The sequence below is a fragment of the Rhinolophus sinicus genome, linkage group LG10 (assembly GCF_036562045.2).
Source record: "Rhinolophus sinicus isolate RSC01 linkage group LG10, ASM3656204v1, whole genome shotgun sequence".
Classification (NCBI taxonomy): domain Eukaryota; kingdom Metazoa; phylum Chordata; class Mammalia; order Chiroptera; family Rhinolophidae; genus Rhinolophus; species Rhinolophus sinicus.
In genome coordinates, this window is record NC_133759.1 from 108,690,363 (window position 1) to 108,709,798 (window position 19,436).

Sequence of the window (19,436 nt, forward strand, 5' to 3'; positions counted from 1 at the left end):
CCCAAGGCCACACAGCTAGGAGGTGGCCCATCCTCTTCACAGCTGTGTGTGTATGTACGCAGTCACATACACATACGTACACATACACATGTACACATAAGTGGCAGCATACTTATTTTTGCACTTAATGGTGTAAGGGGGAGATTGTGCCCATATGTGTAATTCCATCTGATTCTTAGGTTCCAATGTGGGGACTGGGTGACACTGGGTAAGGAAGGCCTCATCTCTGGGTTTTGTGGGGGGCCGGGTGCTACTGAGGTGTATGCTGAAAGAGGGGCTCTGGGAGAGGCAGATGAGACTCCCCTTGCTGGGGGTCCCCGTGAGGCTGCATGGCCCCTTTCCCCAACAAAGATGCCCCTGGAAGACTTCTGGGGGTTTGCGTCTGGCTTCTGGGGCAGCAAGTCCCCAATTTTCTTGCCCTTAGTGTTCTCACAAAGGTGTTCCCTAAGACAGAGGGAGGCATGGGCCTCTCACTGCAGACTCGGCCGCCCACTGGGCAGGGTTCTCGCTTTGGGGCACCTGGGGCTCTCTGGACGCCCCGCCCCCCGCCCCACCAAGTCAGCAGGCCAACAATGCCACTGCTGGGGGATGATTCCCACAGAAACAGAAACTCAGACATACGAGTTTTTTATTAAAACATTTGTGTCTGGATGAAATCCACCCTCGTAATGTAGTGGTTTGCTTAATGAGCATGGAATAGTGTCCAATCCGGGGGAACAGCACGTTTTAAGAGCACAGAGCCCCAGATTAACAGCTTGGAATTTTTGCCCCTGCTGGCTGCTAACTGACTCATGCCATTAAGGGAAAGGGTTTGGCGACCCCACGGTACTTGTACAGGCAAAGCTATGGAAACAGTCAAATCACCTTAAAACAGGGTCTGGGGAACCACTCACTTCAGGAAACCAGGCTGTATAATCAGAAGGTTCGCATGGGCCTCCCAGGTGCCCAAATAAAGTGTGACAACGGTTCCACCTTACGACAAAGCCAAACCTCGACAGCCTACCTGTGAATGTCACAGAAATTGGCAACCACCACGTCGAATTTTGGTTTGTTGCGCAGTATGGTAAAGCCTTGTCACCAGCCTCAAAATCACTGCCCGCTGTGCCGTTTCCTTGGCGCTGGGGGATGGGTCGCATGCCTCCGTCTGAACCAGGAAAGCAGGACCTTGGCAGAATCACCAGAACCATGTCATGGAGGCCGTGGGGGCCAGGGCCGCCTTTCCACCCTGCCAGCTCCACGCAAACCATCCTCCCCGCGGTGAAGCGCTTGGTGCCTCTTTCCCAATAGTGGACAGCCCTCCTGGTTAGGGTCAGGATGAGGCCTGTGGAGGAGGGGCACAGGCAGGGCTCATTCACCTGAGTCAACCTCCAATATTCTGGTTGGGGGCAGGGCCCCTGACAGGGTGGGGCCATTTAAAAACAGTGCTTGGGGACGGACGGGTGGCTCAGTTGGTTAGAGCACGAGCTCTAGGCATCGGAGCTGCCGGGTCAATTCCCACATGGGCCAGCGAGCTGTGCCCTCTGCAACTAGAATGAAGTCAATGAGCTGCAGCTGAGCTCCCAGGTGGCTCAGTTGGTTGGAGCGCGTCCTCTCAACCACAAGGTTGCTGGTCTGACTCCTGCAAGGGATGGTGGGCAGTGCCCCCTGCAACTAGCAACGGCAACTGGACCTGGAGCTGAGCTGCGCCCTCCACAACTAAGACTGAAAGGACAACAACTTGACTTGGATGGCGCTGATGAGTCCTGGGAAAAACACACTACTCTTCCCCAATAAGTTCTGTTCTCCTTCCTCAATAAAATCTTTAAAAACAAAAAAAAAGCAGTGCATGATTTTTGGGGGTACACAATATATTTATTAGTTCATGATTGTAGTGTTTTTGCCCTGGAAGTGCCTCATTTGTGGAGAAGCACGTGAGGCTTACATCCGTGACACACTGTGACCTTGGCTTCACCCGGCTGGCAAGTATCTTCTGTAATTTGGGACGTCTGTTCTCGCTGGAAACCAGGCTGTGCTGATTTCCCCTGAGTCCTGGAGGCAGAGCGCCCTCCTGGGGCTTTGCTGCTGGCGGGTGCTGGGGGCGGGTGAAGGCTCCAGGAGGGACTGGGGGTGGGGAGGTGAAGGGGGGGCTGTCGTGAGGGAGACCCTGCTTGCTGCGGCCATTTATCATGTGGGGCAGCCTGCAGGGTCTCTGCTCCCGCTCCCCACATAAGAACGCAGGATAAGGTGAGGCCAAAAAGGAACACCCACGGAGCCATAGATGGGGAGTCATACCACTATATTCTCACTAGCAGCATCCGCCTCTCTGCAATCCGCTCTTGCTAGCTCAGCCACCATCTTCTTGCTAGCCCCCATTTTTTTGCTAGCGTAGCCACAGCAGTTATATTAGTGGCCAATGGCTCACTGGTTACAGCTGATGGCCAACTAGCCACAGCTGATGGCCATGCAGTCACAGTTGATGGCCATTTACTACCTGAGCCAGCACCTTTCTATGTGAGGCCGAGAGCCTGGAAACTGCTTTTTGGGGCTCTGTCCCCACAGGGGCCAAGGGGGACGAGGGGCTCCTTCAGTGCAAGAGGTGCGCGCTCTCGTTGCACATAGGTGAACAATCTCAGGCTAAGTTAAGCACCAGGAACTTAACGAGAGGATGCCGGGAGCTCGCTGAATGGGCACAGAACTGGGAGACTGGCCGTAAGGAGGGCTGCTCTGGACACTGGCGATCCCACAGGGGAAACCTGGAGGTTCCAGCTCCTTCTTGTCCTGCTGGGTCCACATTCTGAGCTGGGGCACTACCCCCTCGGCCGGTCACCTGGGCGGTCGTCCCATTCCCCCCCCCCCCCCGAGGGTTGGGCTGTGAAGGACAGGACCCAGACCCCCGTTCCTTTCTGAAGAAACCTGAACTCGTGGCGATGCAGGTGCCACCAGCCCTGGCGGCTCCACTGGAACTGCTGCAGACACCACTTTAGACAATTTGGGGGCTCGGCTCGGCACAGGCTCCGCCAGGAAGGCCTGGCATCCAGCTGGTGGCTCCCCAACCCAGGGGACACAGCTAGGGCCCCTCTGCTCTCCACTCACCAGGGGCAGCTGGGGTTCTCACCTAAGCCCTTTTTTCCTTCTTTGTGTGTGTGGGGGTATCTGTCATCCAACAAGAAGACTGTTTTTCTTTGTGACAAATGGTTGCATTTCAAGTTCTCCCATTAACTTTTTAATAGTAATAGTAATAACAATGCTGGTAATAAAGATGAGGCCACGGTGACTCACATTTTCTCTGTATTAACACAGCGGAGAATGAGGAGGGGAATAGTCTCCTGAGCTCAGGTCCAGCTTGTGGTGGGGCCGAAGGACGCAGGCTGAGCTGCCCACGGGTCTGAGGAAAGCTCGGTGACGGCCGGCAGCCTGGGGAAGGTGGGCGTGCTGGCTGGTCCGGGGTCCGTTGGCAGCCCCCACTGCCAGGTCTGCACTCCGTCTCTGCCTGTGGGGACAGAGTCCCAGAGAGCAGTTTCCAGGCTCAGCCTCACGGGGAAAGGTGCTGGCTCGGGTAGTAGATGGCTGTCAGCTGTAACCAGTTAGCCATTGACCACTGATATAACTGCCAGGGCTGAACTAGCAAACGCGGGTTGCAGTTAGCAAGTGGGGTTGGTTGACAGAGAAGCCGACGGCAGGTTGTGGATCGTGTGGCTCCTGCTTCCTGTGTCTCCAACCCAGCCGCCAGCGAGACTATAGTGGTGTGACTCCACTATCTATGGCTCCATGGGTGTTCCTTTTTGGCTTCACCATGTCCTGCGTTCTTATGTGGGGAGCAGGAGCTGAGACCCTGGATGACACACCCCTTGCCAGCTGTGCACCGGGCAGACGGTGTCACTTCTCTGGCATGTCTCGTGCAAAGCAGGAGCCTGGCCGACTGGCCTCACAGTGTGTGTGACTCACAGGTGCCAATGGCACAGGACACTGGCACTGGGCGTGGGTTCAATGACCGTCAGCCGCCTCCACACACAGCTGCAGTTTCCGAGATACCGGGGACGGTGGCAACGTGCAGACGTAGACTTCATGTGTGGGCACAGTGGTGGGGAGGGAAAAGGGAAGTGTTACCTCCGGCAACTCCGGAAGCGATTGCTTTCAGAGCAAAAAGGCGAAGTTGGAACCACAGGCCCTTGTCCTCCCTGCGGATGTGCTGCTGCCTCTTCCCATGTGTCCTGTGTCCTCCGTGGCTGCACATGGAGTCACTTGGGGGGAGCTTTGGTCTGGGTGTGGCCTGGGCACCCAGACTCATAAACACCCCGTGATTCTACAACACACCATGGCTGAGAACCACACTCTGAGGCTGGCGGGACCCTCCTGGTGGACTTGGCACTGCAGCCCCACCCGCCCCTGTCCCACACGCCTATCCCACATGCCTGTGCCACATACTGTCACACACGCCCTGTCCCACATAGTCTGTCACGCCCCTTCACTGAGAGGAAGAAAGGGGAGGGGAGGTAGTCTCTCTCAGGCCGGCATTCCGCCCACCATGGCTAAGAGCTGGGGGCAGCAGCACGCCGTTGGTCACCCGTGAGGTCTGTGGCAGGGCATGGCCAGGGGCGGTGGGGCGGTGGTGAGAATGGCTGCTGCCCACTCAGGCTCCATGCCGCCTGCCTCAGGCCCCAAGGCTGTGGCCGGGGCTCCCCTGGGCTGTGCCTGTCCCTAGGAGGCTGTCATTCCTCGGGCCTCAACCCCGAGGTCCGTGCACACCTGCATTTCACCAGGACTGGGGTCTGGAGGGCACTGGGCACAGGTTCATTGTCTAACCCTGGGATCCACGAGTCGTTTCATCAGAACTTGACGAAGAAAATCACAAGCACAAAAGGAACAAAATGACGTTTTTATTAAAAATCATACTCATAGCACCTGTCTTCCTACATGTTGTTTTTGTTTCTGTGTTTGTTTTTTTTAATGAGTTCCGCCTTTCTACACAATTCCAGAAAATGCTGTTGGGAAATTTCAGGACTGACCCAAGCTCTCAGTCGACCAGGAGGTGACACTGAGAAGACATGAGGCGTATCTCTGCAGTTCATGGATTTCGACATTGTTCCCACCTGTCGGACTGGCTCCATGCGACGGGGAGGCTGACTCAGAGCCACAGCTGGACACGTGGACCGAGGAGACACACAGTATGTGCCAAGGACTCGGAGAAACTGGAAAGTGTGCTGGGAACCGAGTCAAATGCTGTGCGCCATCCAGGCATGACCAGGCCTCCTGCATGTGGGGCTCCTGGGTGGAGGGCCAGCCCTCGTTGCCCCTTCACGGTGTCCCTCGCTACATGTAACTGAGTGCTCCTTAAAAGCATGGCGCGAGCTGAGGGGAAGGCCGGGCTGGGGCTGGGCTCAGTGAGGACCGATTTGTTCAGAGGGAGGAAGCCCAGGAGGCCAAGTTGATGTGCTCAATGCCCGAGGGGCACAGGGACGGCCCACAGCCCGCCCCGCTGCTAACCTGTGTGGAAACCTGTTCCCAGCTGCCCCGTGGAGAGGGGGCCACTGCAGAGCCCCTGCCGCTCCGGCACAGGGCATGGCCCCAGATGCTTCCCTGCATCACCCTCACCCAGCAAAGGCAGTGAAATATTCCATGACCCCCTGGAGGCTCCTGTGTGGGGACTCAACTCCTACTTGTCCTGAGGCACCTGACATCACCACAGAAGGGGACACTTTATCTGGTCTTGGTTAGAGGAATGGTGCTTGCCCTGCTTTTAGAGCTGAGATTAATATCCAATATCCATTTTCCTAGTGTGTGGTTTTTTCTTTCCTCCCTAAAGACGAGAGGTTAGGAACTGACGCTTCCCAAGCCCATGTTTCTCTGGGAGGCTGAGCGCTCAGTGGAGCCACCCAGCTCTGGTCCTTTGGAGCAGGTGTCCTCAGGGGCCCGAGCCCCCAGTGATGGGTGGAATGGTCCATCCGCCGTCACAGGGCCAGCGCAGCCGCGGACAGACAATGCCGTACAAAACAAGTTTACTAAAAGCAGAGAAAATACAGGAACTATAACGAGCCTGAGAAAAGGGTCACGTTGTCACAAAACCCAAAAGCAAAAAACACACCTCAAACCAAATCGTCCTCATCCTAAAATGTTTCCACACGTCCACCCACTATTTAAAGCGAAGTCCATGTAGCTTAGACAGCAGAGGGCAGAGAGGCCGTGTGTCGTGTTCTCCGCTGTCATTTCTCCCAGGAAACAGGCTGCAGCCTGGACGGCTCCCGGCCCCTTCGCTGTCGCTGTGCTCCAAGGGGGGGGGCTGTCCATGGAACTGTGGGGAGTGATTCTCAGCAGAAGTGCCTTTGGGCAGAGCATCTAGGATTTTTGGTTTAGAATATTTCCCCCTCCACTCAGAAAAAGAAGGAAGAAGGGAAGGAAGGAAGAAAGGAAAAGAGGCATAGGAAGGAGAGCGAGAGACACTTTCCGCACTTTCTATGTTTGGAAAAGGGGCTTTTCACCCAACACAAAACTCTCCTTGGTCTCCAGGAGCCGCACCAGCACCTCTGACAGCAGAGGGTTAAGACGCCCCCACCCCCACCCATGGTGGAGGAGAAGATGCTGAGTAGAGACCCCACTGGCCAGCCGCTGGGCCCAGCCCTTCCAAACCCTCACAGCACTGGCTGGTCCCCTGGAAAGACAACACCCTTGATCCCCTGTGTCTTGGGGGGGGGGTGTTGACAGAATGGCCGTGCATCTTTCATGTGCCACACTCCTGCGGGTGAGGTGGGGACATGAGGCCCTCCCAGACCCTGGGCACACACAGCCTGGCACCAGCAGCGCTCCTGTGACATCCAGACCTGGCTCTGGTGTGGGGAGGGGGCTACCTGCCCCTCAGCCACTTCATCACCTGTTGCAAAAATAATGTGATGGCTGGACGTCCAGCTGTGGTTTGGACTCTCCAAAGTCCAGTTCATGCTATTCTCATTAGCTAAAAAATGAAAGCAAAACTGTAACAAAGGAAAAAAAAATATATCCAGAAAACTCATTCAGGCTAGAAGCTGGCCTGGGATCGGGGCGGGGAGGGACAGCAGCCCCCGGGTGGTCAGGAAGCAGTGGGCAGCAGCGGGTGTTGGGAGCCCTGTGGAGGCCATGCTCAGAGCAGGGCTGTGCCCGCCTGCGTGGTGGGGACCTCGTTCTCCCAGAGCCGTTTGCTTTATGTGGAGACACTGTTGCTTTTCATCTTTCCCATGTACAAAGCCAAACAATTAGTAAAAAGGCACCTGGAGACAGCAGAGACTCATTCATTTCATGTGACATATTTTAAAAAAAGATAAAAAGATTTAAAAAATACTCTGGTTAACAATGCACACCTCTTACAGAATAAGCAATTCGGAAAACGCCGTCTTCCCTCTGCGTCAGCGGGTTGGCCGTGTGCTGTGTGTTCATGGGAAGGAGCTAGTCTGCTAAGCAAGGGCTGTCCGGGGGCTTCCACTGAGGTGGTTTCCTGCTCCCCCACTACCAGGTTTAAAGAAAGGAAAGAAGAAGTAAGCCCCGGATATTTCACCAGCGGATGACACACAATGCAAGCTCTGAGCCATCACGGTCAGAGGACAGCACCTGAGGACCTCCTGCCCTGCTGGCTGCCGGGAACCGTAAAGCTGATTCCACCTAGAAACTGCTGAGTGAGGACATTCCAGAGACGGATACAGCTGGGTCAGGAAGTCCTTGGCCCAGGTCAGAAATTCCCTCTCCAAACCCCGGGAGGGGCTGTGCGGCCGGAGCTGTCACAGGTGAGCTGCTGGTCCTCTGGAGGCCCAGGAGGTAGAGTGAGGCAGAGGCTCGAGGCAGGCAGAGGTCTCCCCGGCCGCCGCCCACGCCCTTCCTCCCCCGCCAGCCTCCTAGTTGGGCGCCAGGATGGAGAAGCCCAGCCTGGGACATCTGAGGTCTTCCGAGTTCCGGGGTGCCAAGCCACTGCACCAGTGAAATACACCTTCTCGTAAAAAGAAAAGAAAAACAAAGAAACCTGCTTCCTGCAGTGATGTTACAAAAAAACCATTAAAAAAACCTCCCTAATTGAAACGTAGTGTCCACAAGTAGGTAAAACCATCTCCTATGAGAATCCTTTTGAAACGAACACTTGAGCTCAGTTATTGGAGTTGATTGTCTTAACAGAAGTGGACTCCCGAGGTCCGCGGGGCCTGGCCGGGCGCGTCACACGAAGGACGAGAAGCCGGTGAGCGCAGTCCGGGCGCTGGGGCCCGCGGGCGCGAACACCGCACTCTGCGTGGTGACCACTGTGTGCAGCGGCGGGCCCTCGCCCCCCGCCACCGCCTCGTACCTGTGCGGCGCCCGGCGCTTCCACGAGTTGTAGTAGGTGGGGTCGCTCAGGTAGTGGTTGACGAAGGAGTGCTGGGGGGGCGCGTCCTCGGACTCGGAGTCGGTGGCCTGCGGGAGACGGAGGCGTGAGCGGGACGCAGGGGCGCGGGCACCCGGGAGGGCAGCCCCAGGGAGAGTGGTCCTGGGGGACACGGGGCGGCAGGGGCGCCAGGGGAGGTCGGGGCCACGGTGCCGGCTGCAGACCGGAGGGAACCCATCCTGAGCTGGTGCGGAGGTGAGGAGGGGCGTGTCCCCCACGGACAGGGATTTCCACGTGACCCCGCCCATGCAGGCCACTATGGGAGGTCACCGGGAAATGGGGCCCTAAATGACCCGTGATGTCCACCTGTCTGTGTCCCCCCCTCCCTGGGCACTGAAAGTGCCCGCCTGCACCACAGGGCAGAGAACAGCTGGAGGGCGGCCTGGGCAGCCCCCTGGTGTGCGAAGACTAGTCCCTCAGGGACTTTTCCCCTTTCTTCTTATAAAATAAATCTGCAGTTTCTTTAAGAACATTTAGTCCACAGTTTCTGGTCATTTTTGTAAAGCAAAACTCTGCTTCTTGTATTTTACGGTTTGGGTGACCCAGAAGTCACTGGAAGGACTGCTGAAGGTGAGTGGGGGCCGAAGTGTTTCCCTGGAGGACGGAGGGCTCTCTGTCTGGGACCCTCACCCTCAGGCCCTGCCACCTGGTGGGTACAGAGCCCACCAAGCTGCTGGGATGCTGTGAGGCCACCAGACCCTGGAAACACAGTGGGCTCCTCCCGCCCCAGGGGACCTGGCAGATATTCCAAGAATGGGTCTATAGACACAGCGGAGGCCAGACAGCGTGAAAGTTCAAGGAGGGAACAGGAACCTGTGGCTCCGTCCATCTCCGTCCCTCTCACTCCAGCTGCCGGGCCGCAGGCCTGGCCTCCTCTCTGGGCTCCAGTGCCCAAACAGGGTCAGCCACACCTGCCCTTCCCCCCCTCCCAGAGGGTGTCAGGAGGAATAGAAAGGAGTGAGAGACCCCCAGACGGTGTCCAGAATCACCAGGGAAGTTTGGCAAGAGCCCGGATTCCTGGGCGCAGCTCCTGCCCTCCTGATTCTGGGCCTGGTGTGGGGACAGGGAACGTGCATTTCTCATCAGCCGCAGGCTGGGGTGGGGGCGGGAAGAGGGGAAGGCTGCCTGCTTGTCACCGCTTTACATGGAGTCGGCAGAGAGCACCGTGAGTGACGTGCCTGCCTCCACTCCCCCTCAGTTGATGGTCAGAGTGACTGACCCACACCCCTGCCCACACAGGAAGCTCTGATCCGTGGACTGACACTGTCCCCGACGGCCAGCATTTCGTCCTGTAATCCCTCAAATAGAAGGTGGGGCCAGGGTCTCCTGGGATTCTTCCCACACAGACTGAAAATCTGACTCTAACTGGACTATTTACCTGTAGGTAACGTTAAGTCACAGATCTGGGGCTTTTCAGCGTATTAAGTGTAAACAGTCGGCAGCTACACACGTCTGTGGTCGCTCTGCTTGTCACCGAGTCAGAGCCCCCCACCCCCGACGCAGGGCCGCGGAATGTCCCCCGTGCCCCCAAGGTGCAGAGAATTTCCGCTCCTCCATAATCGGGTGACGACGACGAGGACGGCACTACAGGTGACGACGGCTTCTTTTCAGCGGTCGCTACTGCACAGCAGGCCACAATGTCTGACTGCACAGTGACCTTAAGAGGTGGGTGTTAACTGTTGCTATTTTATGGCTGAAGCAAGAGGAAGAGAGGGACCTGCAAGCTGCCCAGGTCTCGTGGGCGGTGGGAGCCCACGTCTGAGCCTTGCAGCCCCACACTCCTGCTGCCTCAGCAGATGTGGCCCCCCCACTCCAGGTGCCCCCTTCCATCAGCCAAACGGGTCGACAACCCCAAACCCACGATGCTCTGAAACCAAAAGCTGCCTTTCCAGCTCGTTGGGTGGCAAAGCCTGACCTGATGGGAGCCTGTTTTGTGTGAACATTCTTGGGTTTTGCTGCAGAAATACTGTGATCCACTGAATTCTGCAGCATATGGCCTTAAGGGTGTCAGATGGGAGGGTAGGCACCTGGCTTTGCCGCTGTAGGATTTCCTATCATGTTTTCCAGAGGCCTGGAGGGGGCTTACAAGGCTGCGTTAAGCTGCACGGGGAGAAAAGGGAACTGAGGCCATCCAGGGAAGCTGGAGGGGTCTGTTCTCAGTCCTCGAGCGGGTTTGTCACTTCTTCAGACACCGATTTGGGTTCTAAGCTTCTGAAGCTTAGGGGGAAGAGCTGAAACATGCCGACTGCACCCTTTTCTCACGAGAAGTTCACAGAACACCAGGATTGGACGACAGTAATTTACAGCCAGGTTTCACAACGGGTCAAGCTCACGATGCTCTGAGGCTGAATACAAGGTTCAAGCCTCGCACCCTCTCCGGCCACGTCATCCGGGGCTCTGAGCCTCTGCAGTCACCCTCCCCCCGCCAAGGACGCTCATGAGGAAAATGTCAGGATAACAATTGGCCCAATCCCCTCACTTTGTGTCTGAAAGCACCAAGACCCACAGAAGCAAGTGGCCTTCTCAGGGTCATACTTGCTCGGGGCAGAGTGGGGGCGAGAGCCAGCACTGGTTTCACAGCCCACAGTAGCAGAAATAAGCCTTTCAGTAACACTCTGGGGACAGCTGCATCAGCTTTATAAAATGTTAGTGCAACACTTTATGTGGGTGGGTTTCATACCAAGTCTCGCTGAATGGCAGGCAAATCACCAAAAGCACAGTCATTTGTGCTAGCGGTCCCGTTTCAGTAAAAACATCCAGCACCCAGGTGGTGACCCTTTGGGCACTTCTCTCCCCCTCTCTGCCCTCACCCAGCCGTCCCTGCAGCTGTCCATGCTGGAGAGAAGCCGGGTTCCTGATGGCCGGGTGGGACAGAGGGGCAGGCTGGAGAGACCTCTAGTTCCCCCAGGAGCCGGCGTTTCTAACAGCATGCCAGCCCTGCTTAGAGAACCCAGGCACCAAATGTCCCACCCATATGCATGCTGTGTGGCTAATAAAACATAGTTTCATTTGAGACTGCTCAGTAGCTATAGATCATATGTATAGACCAAAGATCTCAAAGTCCCATAGCATGAACAGAGGGGTCTGTGACAGATGTGGGCACTGAGAAGAGGTCCTGGCAGGAGACAGTCAAGAGTGGTTCAGGAAGAGAGCCCTCTCCACCTTTCCCATGGGCTGAACGAAAGCACTGGCTAGTTAATGGGTGGGCGCACGACATAAGCTGGACCAATTGAAATGTGCCCTGGGCTTTTCTCTCAATGCCTGGAAGAGCAGAGTTCTTTACTTGGGGACAAAGCTGGCGGCTGTGAGCCTTGAGTGGCCAGGGCTCATGGATACACCCACGTGGTTCCAAAAGCCACTCTGGGAGAAGCAAACCACTGTGCAGAAGGAGAGAGAGGAGACTGAGAGTGGGCGCAGGAGGAGTGAGAGCTACCGGGGCCACGTGACACGGAAGCCAGCCTCCTGGGTCCCGCTCAGACCCTGTCACTGGCTCCACAGCAAGTGCTGGATTAAAATGCCATTCTTCCTCCTGCTGCCCGTTCTGTTTATTGTTTACATGACATTATTATTTTTTAATGGGGATCTATTTCAGTGAGTTAGAATTATTGACAAAAAAGAAATGCCGCAGGATTTTTAAAAAAGTTTCCCGTGTGATATGAAGTAGAGATGTGTGTGGTTTCCTAGGAAACCGGAGAAGGCCAGCGTGTGATTGGATGTGGTGGCAGGCCGACTGTGGGAGTTTCTAAAGACGCACAGATGCCTGGCGAGCAGCTAATAGAGATAATCTCAACACTTTAGGTATTACACTGGCAAGATGAAAGGCTCGAATATTATTAGGGAATTAATTAGGTACGAGGGGCTGGTCTAAGTTGGTTGGAGCAGCAGAGATTTTGAGAACTGTTTCTGTGGTTTTCAAAAACAGTTTTGGAAATGCAATTTGAACAGCAGTCCTGATATAATTCATAAGCCACCGGGTGATAAAATGGTGACAAACCCTCTTCGTTCTAGCTGGAGACACAGAAAGAGCTGCAGCCTGTGTCACGTGACACTGATGGCCTAATTCAGAGCCGCTCTGATCAGGCAGGTTCTTGTGCAGCTGTGAACTGATTCTTAGAATATTCGCTTTAGCAGTATTTCTGAAAATGGTTAAAAAAGATGCCGTGGAGAAAAAAGACATCACTCTTTTCTTAGCAAAATATCAGCTTCATGGAAGGGCTTTGATTCTGTGCTTCCCCCAGTTCCGGGGGGGGGGGGGACCGGGGAACTCTGCCCCTGGTGACTGCATCACCCTCCTGACTCCTGCGTCCACACTGGGTCACACCGTTGACTGAGCCGGGCTCAGAATGTACTTTACTCTTCATCCCTAACCTCTCCCTGTACAATGTATTTAAGCCTAGAAGCTGCTGTCTGAGGGGAGGATAAATATCTTGGACCTAAATCCAGCTATAAGTCACTATGGATCACCCCCTTTGAAATGAGAGCTTCAGCTCCCGGGGCTCTTCTGCAGCGGGCCACCCCCAGGTCTGCTTTCCCTGGACCCCTGCTTACCTGTAACTTGACTGTTTCTGTAATTGGGGGTGAAGGGATCAGGCCAGAAGTCAATGCTACGTTAGGAAAGCCAATGTCAGAACCTAATCCAAGGCCCCCTCTGAATATCAGCACCATCAACTCTGAGTACAGAGGAAACCTCCAGAAAGGCTGTGTGAGGAGGGCAGGAGATCCTCTTCCCAGCGGAATAATGACTTAACTGGGGACAATTATTTTATGAACAACCATTTAAAGTCTCTGAAAATGGTTGCAATGGCATATAGCAAATGGAGAATTCTTTTTTCCAGAAAATCAAAATTTCACTAAGAACAGCAAGAGGTTGAGGCACTTAACCTATGACCTGCTCCCCTGTCCCCAGCTCAGAGTGACCAAAGCACCACTCTGAGAGGTGGCCAGGAAGACGGGCTCCCTGTCCTCCCAGCTCCTTCTCTAGGAACTTGGTTTGACCTGGGGGAGGAAGCTGCCAGCATCTCTCATACAAGTGCTGCCCTCAGCTCCACGCTGCAGAACTCCAGTCCAGGCAGGTGGGACCAAGAGAAGTGGGCACCCTTCCATCACCCAGTCTTTACTCATAGGCTGGATGGTGTACACCAGGTGTGGCAGACCGAGAATCCTGAGTCCTGGTTGCCCTCAGCCCAGCTCGCTTGTAGGGGAGACAGTCCACGTGGGTAGGGCAAGCCCAGAAGACCAGGGACTCCCATCTCAAACCAGCACCCCCCTGCACAGCAGGTGTGTCACCATGGGAGAAGAGGGCTGCTGTCCCCACCGCAGCTTTGGTGCTGTGACTGAGCGGTCCTGCACAGGGCAGGGATGGTGCCCCAGAATAGACAGCTCCCCAGCTCTGCTGAAGAGGACGTTTGCAACTGAGCACGCTCTTGTTATCGAGAACAGTGCAGACCTTCTGGGAAATGTAAGAGGCAGCTGGTAGTTCTATGATTATAATAAATGAAGCAATAAACCCGTCAGAAGTTTAATGGAGAGAACCAGGGAGAAGGCCGCTAAGGAGAGCCCTCTTAGGGTCAGAGCAAAATTTAAAGATTGACAACATCCTGCCACAGTCAAAGGACTGGACTTCAACTGGACTAACTGTGGAGTAATTTATACCCTGGGGTCCTGTCAAAAATAATAGAGCTAGCAAGTAGTGGAGGTTAACAGCTGAGTGTGATGTCAATAGTGGTAGACCATCCAGAATCTTAAAGGGCAGGTGAGAAAAAGGGGCCAAGTCTGGTCACCCCTGGTGGTCAGGAGACCGCATGCGTGTCCCAGGCTGCCCTGCCGAGGGGCGACAGCAGAGGGCACACTGAGTCTTCCCGGAACACGTAAATAAGCAAATACGCCAGCAACAACAGTCCTGGGAGCAAGGAGGCTTTCAGTATTCAGACTTGTTACAATGTATTATTTAAAACGGCCTGTTTTTCAAAACAACAGAAAAATGTGACCCATACACAGGGAAAGAAAGAGGCAGCCTCTGAGGAGGCCCAAATGTTAGCAAAGAGTTTGAAAGCAGCTATAATAATATGTTCAAAGAAGTAAAGGAAACCATGTTTAAAGAATTAAAGGAAAGTATGATGACGATATCGCACCAAGCAGAGACTATCAAAAAAGAGACAGAAATGGTTTTAAAATAACCAAATGAGAAGTTCTGGATTGCAAAGTACAATAAGTGAAATGAAAAATTCACTAGAGGGACTCAGCAGTAGATTGGAGCTGGCAGAAGACAGAATCAATGCACTTGAAGATAGACTGATGGAGATTATGCAATCTGAAAAACCAAGAAAAAAAGAATAATAATAATAAAAAAAGACACAGCACCAGATAAATGTGAGACAGTACTGAGTGCATTAACGTATGTGTAATGAGAGAACCAGGATGAGAAGAGAAAGAAAGAAGCAGAAAAAAATATTGGAAGTAATGATGAGTTAAGGAACTCCCCAAACTTGATAAAATAATCTATACACCCAACAAGCTCAATAAACCACAAATAAGAGAAATGGAACAAGATCCATAGCCAGACAAACTATCATCAACATTTTGAAAGAACAAAGACAAAAAGACGCTCTTGAAACAAGCAAAAAAAAAAAAAAGAGGACAAAAGGCAATTGAAAGTGATGAAAGAAAACTGTCAACCAAGAGGCTTATTTTTTTTTCCCCATCAAGGCCAAGAATCTTCTACTCCGCAAAACTACTTTGAAAAATGAAGGCAAATAAAGATATTCTGAGATAAACAAAAATTGAAAAATTCATTGCTAGCAGACCTGCCTGATAAGAAATACTAAAGGAAGATTGTCAGGTTGAAAGCAAGTGACACCAGACAGTAATTCAAATCCACATGAAAAAACAAAATGTACCAACAAAGGTAATTACATGGGTAATTATAAAAGATGGTATAATTGCATATTTCTTCTTTCTTCAATTATCTGATTTAAAAAGCAACTGCATAAAACAACAAGTATATAATTGTATTCTTAGGCCTATAACAAATAGAAACGTAACATATTTAACAGTAAGAGCACAGAGGGGGCAGTAGGAAGGAAGTGATACCCAACAGTAACTTGAATCCACAGGAAGAAATGAAGAGGACCAGAAATAGTAAGTAAGTAGGGTAAAATGAAAAACTCTGAATAGATACTTGTTCTCCTTCTCTCAACTTCTTTAAAAGACATACAATTCTGAACAGTGATAACTATAAAAATGAATTGTATAGACATGTATAGACATGTTTAATAATAGCACACAAGGGGAGGAGAGACTAGAGCTGTATAGGATTAAAGTTTCTACATGTCACTGAAATTTAGCATAAACCTAAAGTAACAAAATATTGAAAGAAATACAGTAAAAACAAAAACAAGGGGATCAAAACGGTATACTAGGAAATAGCCACACAAAAAAGAAGACAGTAATGGAAAAATAAAAGAATAAAGATATGCGACATACAGAAGGCAAATATCAAATGGCAGATGTAAATTCTATTATATCTTAGTTGTAATTATATTAAATGTGAAGAGATTAAACACTGTAGTCAAAAGGTAGAGATTGGCAGAATGAATAAAATGACATGATCCAACTATATACTGCCTACAAGAGACACATTTTAGATTCAAAGATTCAAATAGGTTGAAAGTAAAAGGATAGAAATGTTACACCATGTAAACAGTAACCAAAAGAGAATTGGAGTGGCCATACTAACAGCAGACAAAATAGACTTTAAAATAAAAATTGTTACTGGAGACAAAGAAAGACTTGCTATACTGATAAAAGAGTCAATCCATCAAGACAATATAACAATTACAAATATATATGCGCCTAAAAACAGAGCCCCAAAACACATGAAATTGAAGCTGACAGAAATGAAGAGAGAAATAGATAACAACAACAGAAGCTGGAGAGAGAAATACATTAACAGATGGCAGAAGATCAAAAATATAGAAGACTTAACACTATAAATCAACCAGACCTAACAGACACGTAGAGAACACGCCACATAACAACATCAGAATAACACATTCTTTTCAAATGGATTTGGAACATTTTTCCAGCATAGACCATATGCTGGGCCATAAAACGAAACTCGGTAAATTGAAAAGGATTTAAAATATACAAAGTATGTTCTCTGACCACATGGAATAAAGTTAAAAATCAATTACAGAAGAAAATTTGGAAAATTCACAAGTATGAAGAAATTAAAACACACTCCTAAATAACCAATATGTCAAATGGTTTAATTGTGTGGCATGTGAATTACATCTCAATCCAGCTGTTTAAAAAATGTGGTTCAAAGTAAACATTTCAATCTGAGTTGGCACTTCTAGGAGGATGAATCACCCAGGTTCCTCTGTTGGGATCCCATGCATATTTAGTGCCAGCAAATCTCCCAAATCCATAAGGTTCAGAGTCGAGACCTAGCAAAGATTACAGAGCAAAGAACTCTGGAAAGAAGACGCGTCTTGTTTGTCTACCTGAGAACCCAGGCACTTACCCTGAACTCCATGGGGCCGTGGCAGGAGGCAGCTATCAGAAAGCCTGGCTTTCTCACTCGTTATATAAATCCTTGCGGGATTTTGTGTGGATTCCATATCCCTCTTCCCTCCTCCCTTCTTGCTTCTCTGCCCCCGTCACCCCTCCCTCCCTCCTCCATCCCTGTGCGTGTGTTTGTAATTAGGTGTACATGGATGTGTGCACGTGTGCCTCTGTATACAAGGTCTGATAATTAAGTCCGTGAACTTGTTGCAATGATGTTGCTAACCTTTTTCAATATCAAAGGGTTTATTCATCATGAATTCGTAACAACTGGACAGTTAACCAAGTTTACTATTTGGAAGCGCTGAAAGGGCTGCATGAAAAAGTTAGGTAACTTGAACTTTTGGCCAACAATTCATGGCTCTTGCATCGTGACAATGCACCAGCTCTCACGACACGTCTGTGAGGGAGTTTTTAGCCAGTAAACAAATAACTGGCTGTATTGAAACACCCTCCCTACTCTCCTGATCTGGCCCCCAATGACTTTCTTTATCCGAAGATAAAGGAAATATTGAAAGGAAGAGAATTTGATGACATTCAGGACATCAAGGGTAATATGACGACAGCTCTGATGGCCATACCAGAAAAACAGTTCCAAAATTGCTTTTATGGGTGGACTAGGTGCTGGAGTCGGTGCATAGCTTCCCAAGGGGAGAACTTCAAAGGTGATCGTAGTGGTATTCAGCAATGAGGGATGTAGCACTTTTTTTAGGATGAGTTCGTGAACTTAATTGTCTGACCTTGTATGCCTTGGTCAGTGCCAGCGGCCATTTAATAATCCTCCACAACAATCAGCTGAATTTGAATCTCAAAACACTCCATGCGTGAGAGAAGAAACAGACCAGTTGCTTCCCATTAAACTGTTTTGAGAATGCTTTTACAAATAAATAGTTCAGAATTCATGAATCCAATTCTGGCTGCACTGGGCATGGCCACCGACCCCTGGTGGGGGCTGGAGGAGGAGGTGAGGAGGGGGCGGGTGTCAGCTAGGCTCTGGAGACCCACGTAAGGCTGGAGGACCCAGCCTTGGTCTTTCGTCAGAACAACAGGGAGACTCGCCCTGCCCTGGGCTGGTATGAGAATCCCAATAGTATGCCTGGCGCATAGTAGGTGCTCAGTTAGTGCTCAGCACACACTGAAGTGTTAATTTCAGCCTGCCAATGCACGTGCGCGGAGACTGTCATCCTGGTGCCAGTATGTTCTAAGGGCAGCAGGCGCGTGAGAATGAGTGTAACTGCTGGCACAGAGAGCGTCTGCTGGAGGGCAGTGACTGTCCTTCCTCTAGGCTGCATTTGGTGTGAGCTGCTAGAACAAGGCTGCTGTTTCTTTATCACAAAACGGCGGGTCAGTTTTTGCGGGATTTCACTTGACAGCCCCTCGATTTCAGACAAATGTACCTTCTGGAACATCTGCAGTGCTGCTCCTGGTTTTCACCAGGCCTGGGGCTACAGCCCAGAGGGGGACCCGCGGCCTTTGTAAACAGAACCCAGAAGCACAGCAGAGCAGGTGTCACACTGGCCCCACCTGCTGTCCCGCCTCCCTGGGAGTTCTTATACAAACCACAATTTACAAAAAGCCATTTTATTGAGCCTCAGGGCTCAATAAGCCTGAATTCAGGTCAAAATGAAGGTGAGACTTTTTTTAGATTAAATATTGATTTAGAGAATTAATGCCAAGAGGTGGGGTACGCCTACATGTCCAGCAAATGGCTTGGTGACTTCCCCCCCTCCCAAGGCTCAGCACATCTGAAATGCAGAAGTTTAGGTCTGACCCCAGGGAACCGCCTCTCTAGTTGTTGTTTCAGCTGGTTTTGTTCATGGATGTAAGATTCTGAGACAGTCCGCTTATGGGGAAAGGCACTTCCTGGGTGGGGGTGCCGATCCCCTTCTCGCGGCCCCCACGGGAGCTGCTCAGCTCTGTAACTTGATGTCTAGACACAAAGGCAGCCTGAAGTACACAGGCCCATGGGTACCAGACGGGGGTCACGGTGGAAGCTGATACCCCCTTGGGGCAAGACCTCCCTGGTGTAACTGCTCAGTGTGGCCAGGCCACATCTGAAGGGGCAGCTCACCAGACCCTGTTACGTGACCCAGAGCTGCTATGACAAAATTCCTCTTTTTAGCACCAGAAGGCTGGTGGGAAGGAAAGCAGATGTGGGACGGGCTCCCAGTTTCTATCAGTCTTGCAGGCTCAAGCCCTCTGCCTCTCCACCTGGGGTCCAGAGGCCACCGTGTTCTGTGGTCACCTCCAGAACACATTAGGTTTATTTCTGAAAGCGAATGGAACGAGCGTGGCCTTCAGATGAGAAGTGACTTTGGGCAGGTTACTGAGAGCTGGCCCAGGACCAGTGACCTCCAGGACTAGGAGATGGGCACGCAGAAGCTTTTAGTAGCAAATGCACGCCCTGCAGGGCGCACGGTCAGCATGTAGCTCGCTCTGCAGCTGCCCCTCCCAAGGGGGCCGCCTCGGTTTCTCCCTCTCGCCCGGGACGGGACACAGGAAGCGACGTGCTGACAGG

At 51.8% G+C, this 19,436-nt stretch overlaps 1 protein-coding gene across 1 annotated transcript in view; it reads right to left on the minus strand.

Annotated features, from left to right (window-relative positions):
• Positions 1–7,222: 7,222 nt before the first annotated feature.
• SDK1 (sidekick cell adhesion molecule 1) overlaps positions 7,223–19,436 on the minus strand; it is a 683,166-nt gene continuing 670,952 nt past the window's right edge. Inside the window, exon 45 of the mRNA XM_074313985.1 lies at positions 7,223–8,382. Within this exon, the coding sequence (XP_074170086.1) occupies positions 8,149–8,382 (234 nt within the window). The 3' untranslated portion in view covers positions 7,223–8,148. The remainder of the gene's footprint in view (positions 8,383–19,436) is intronic.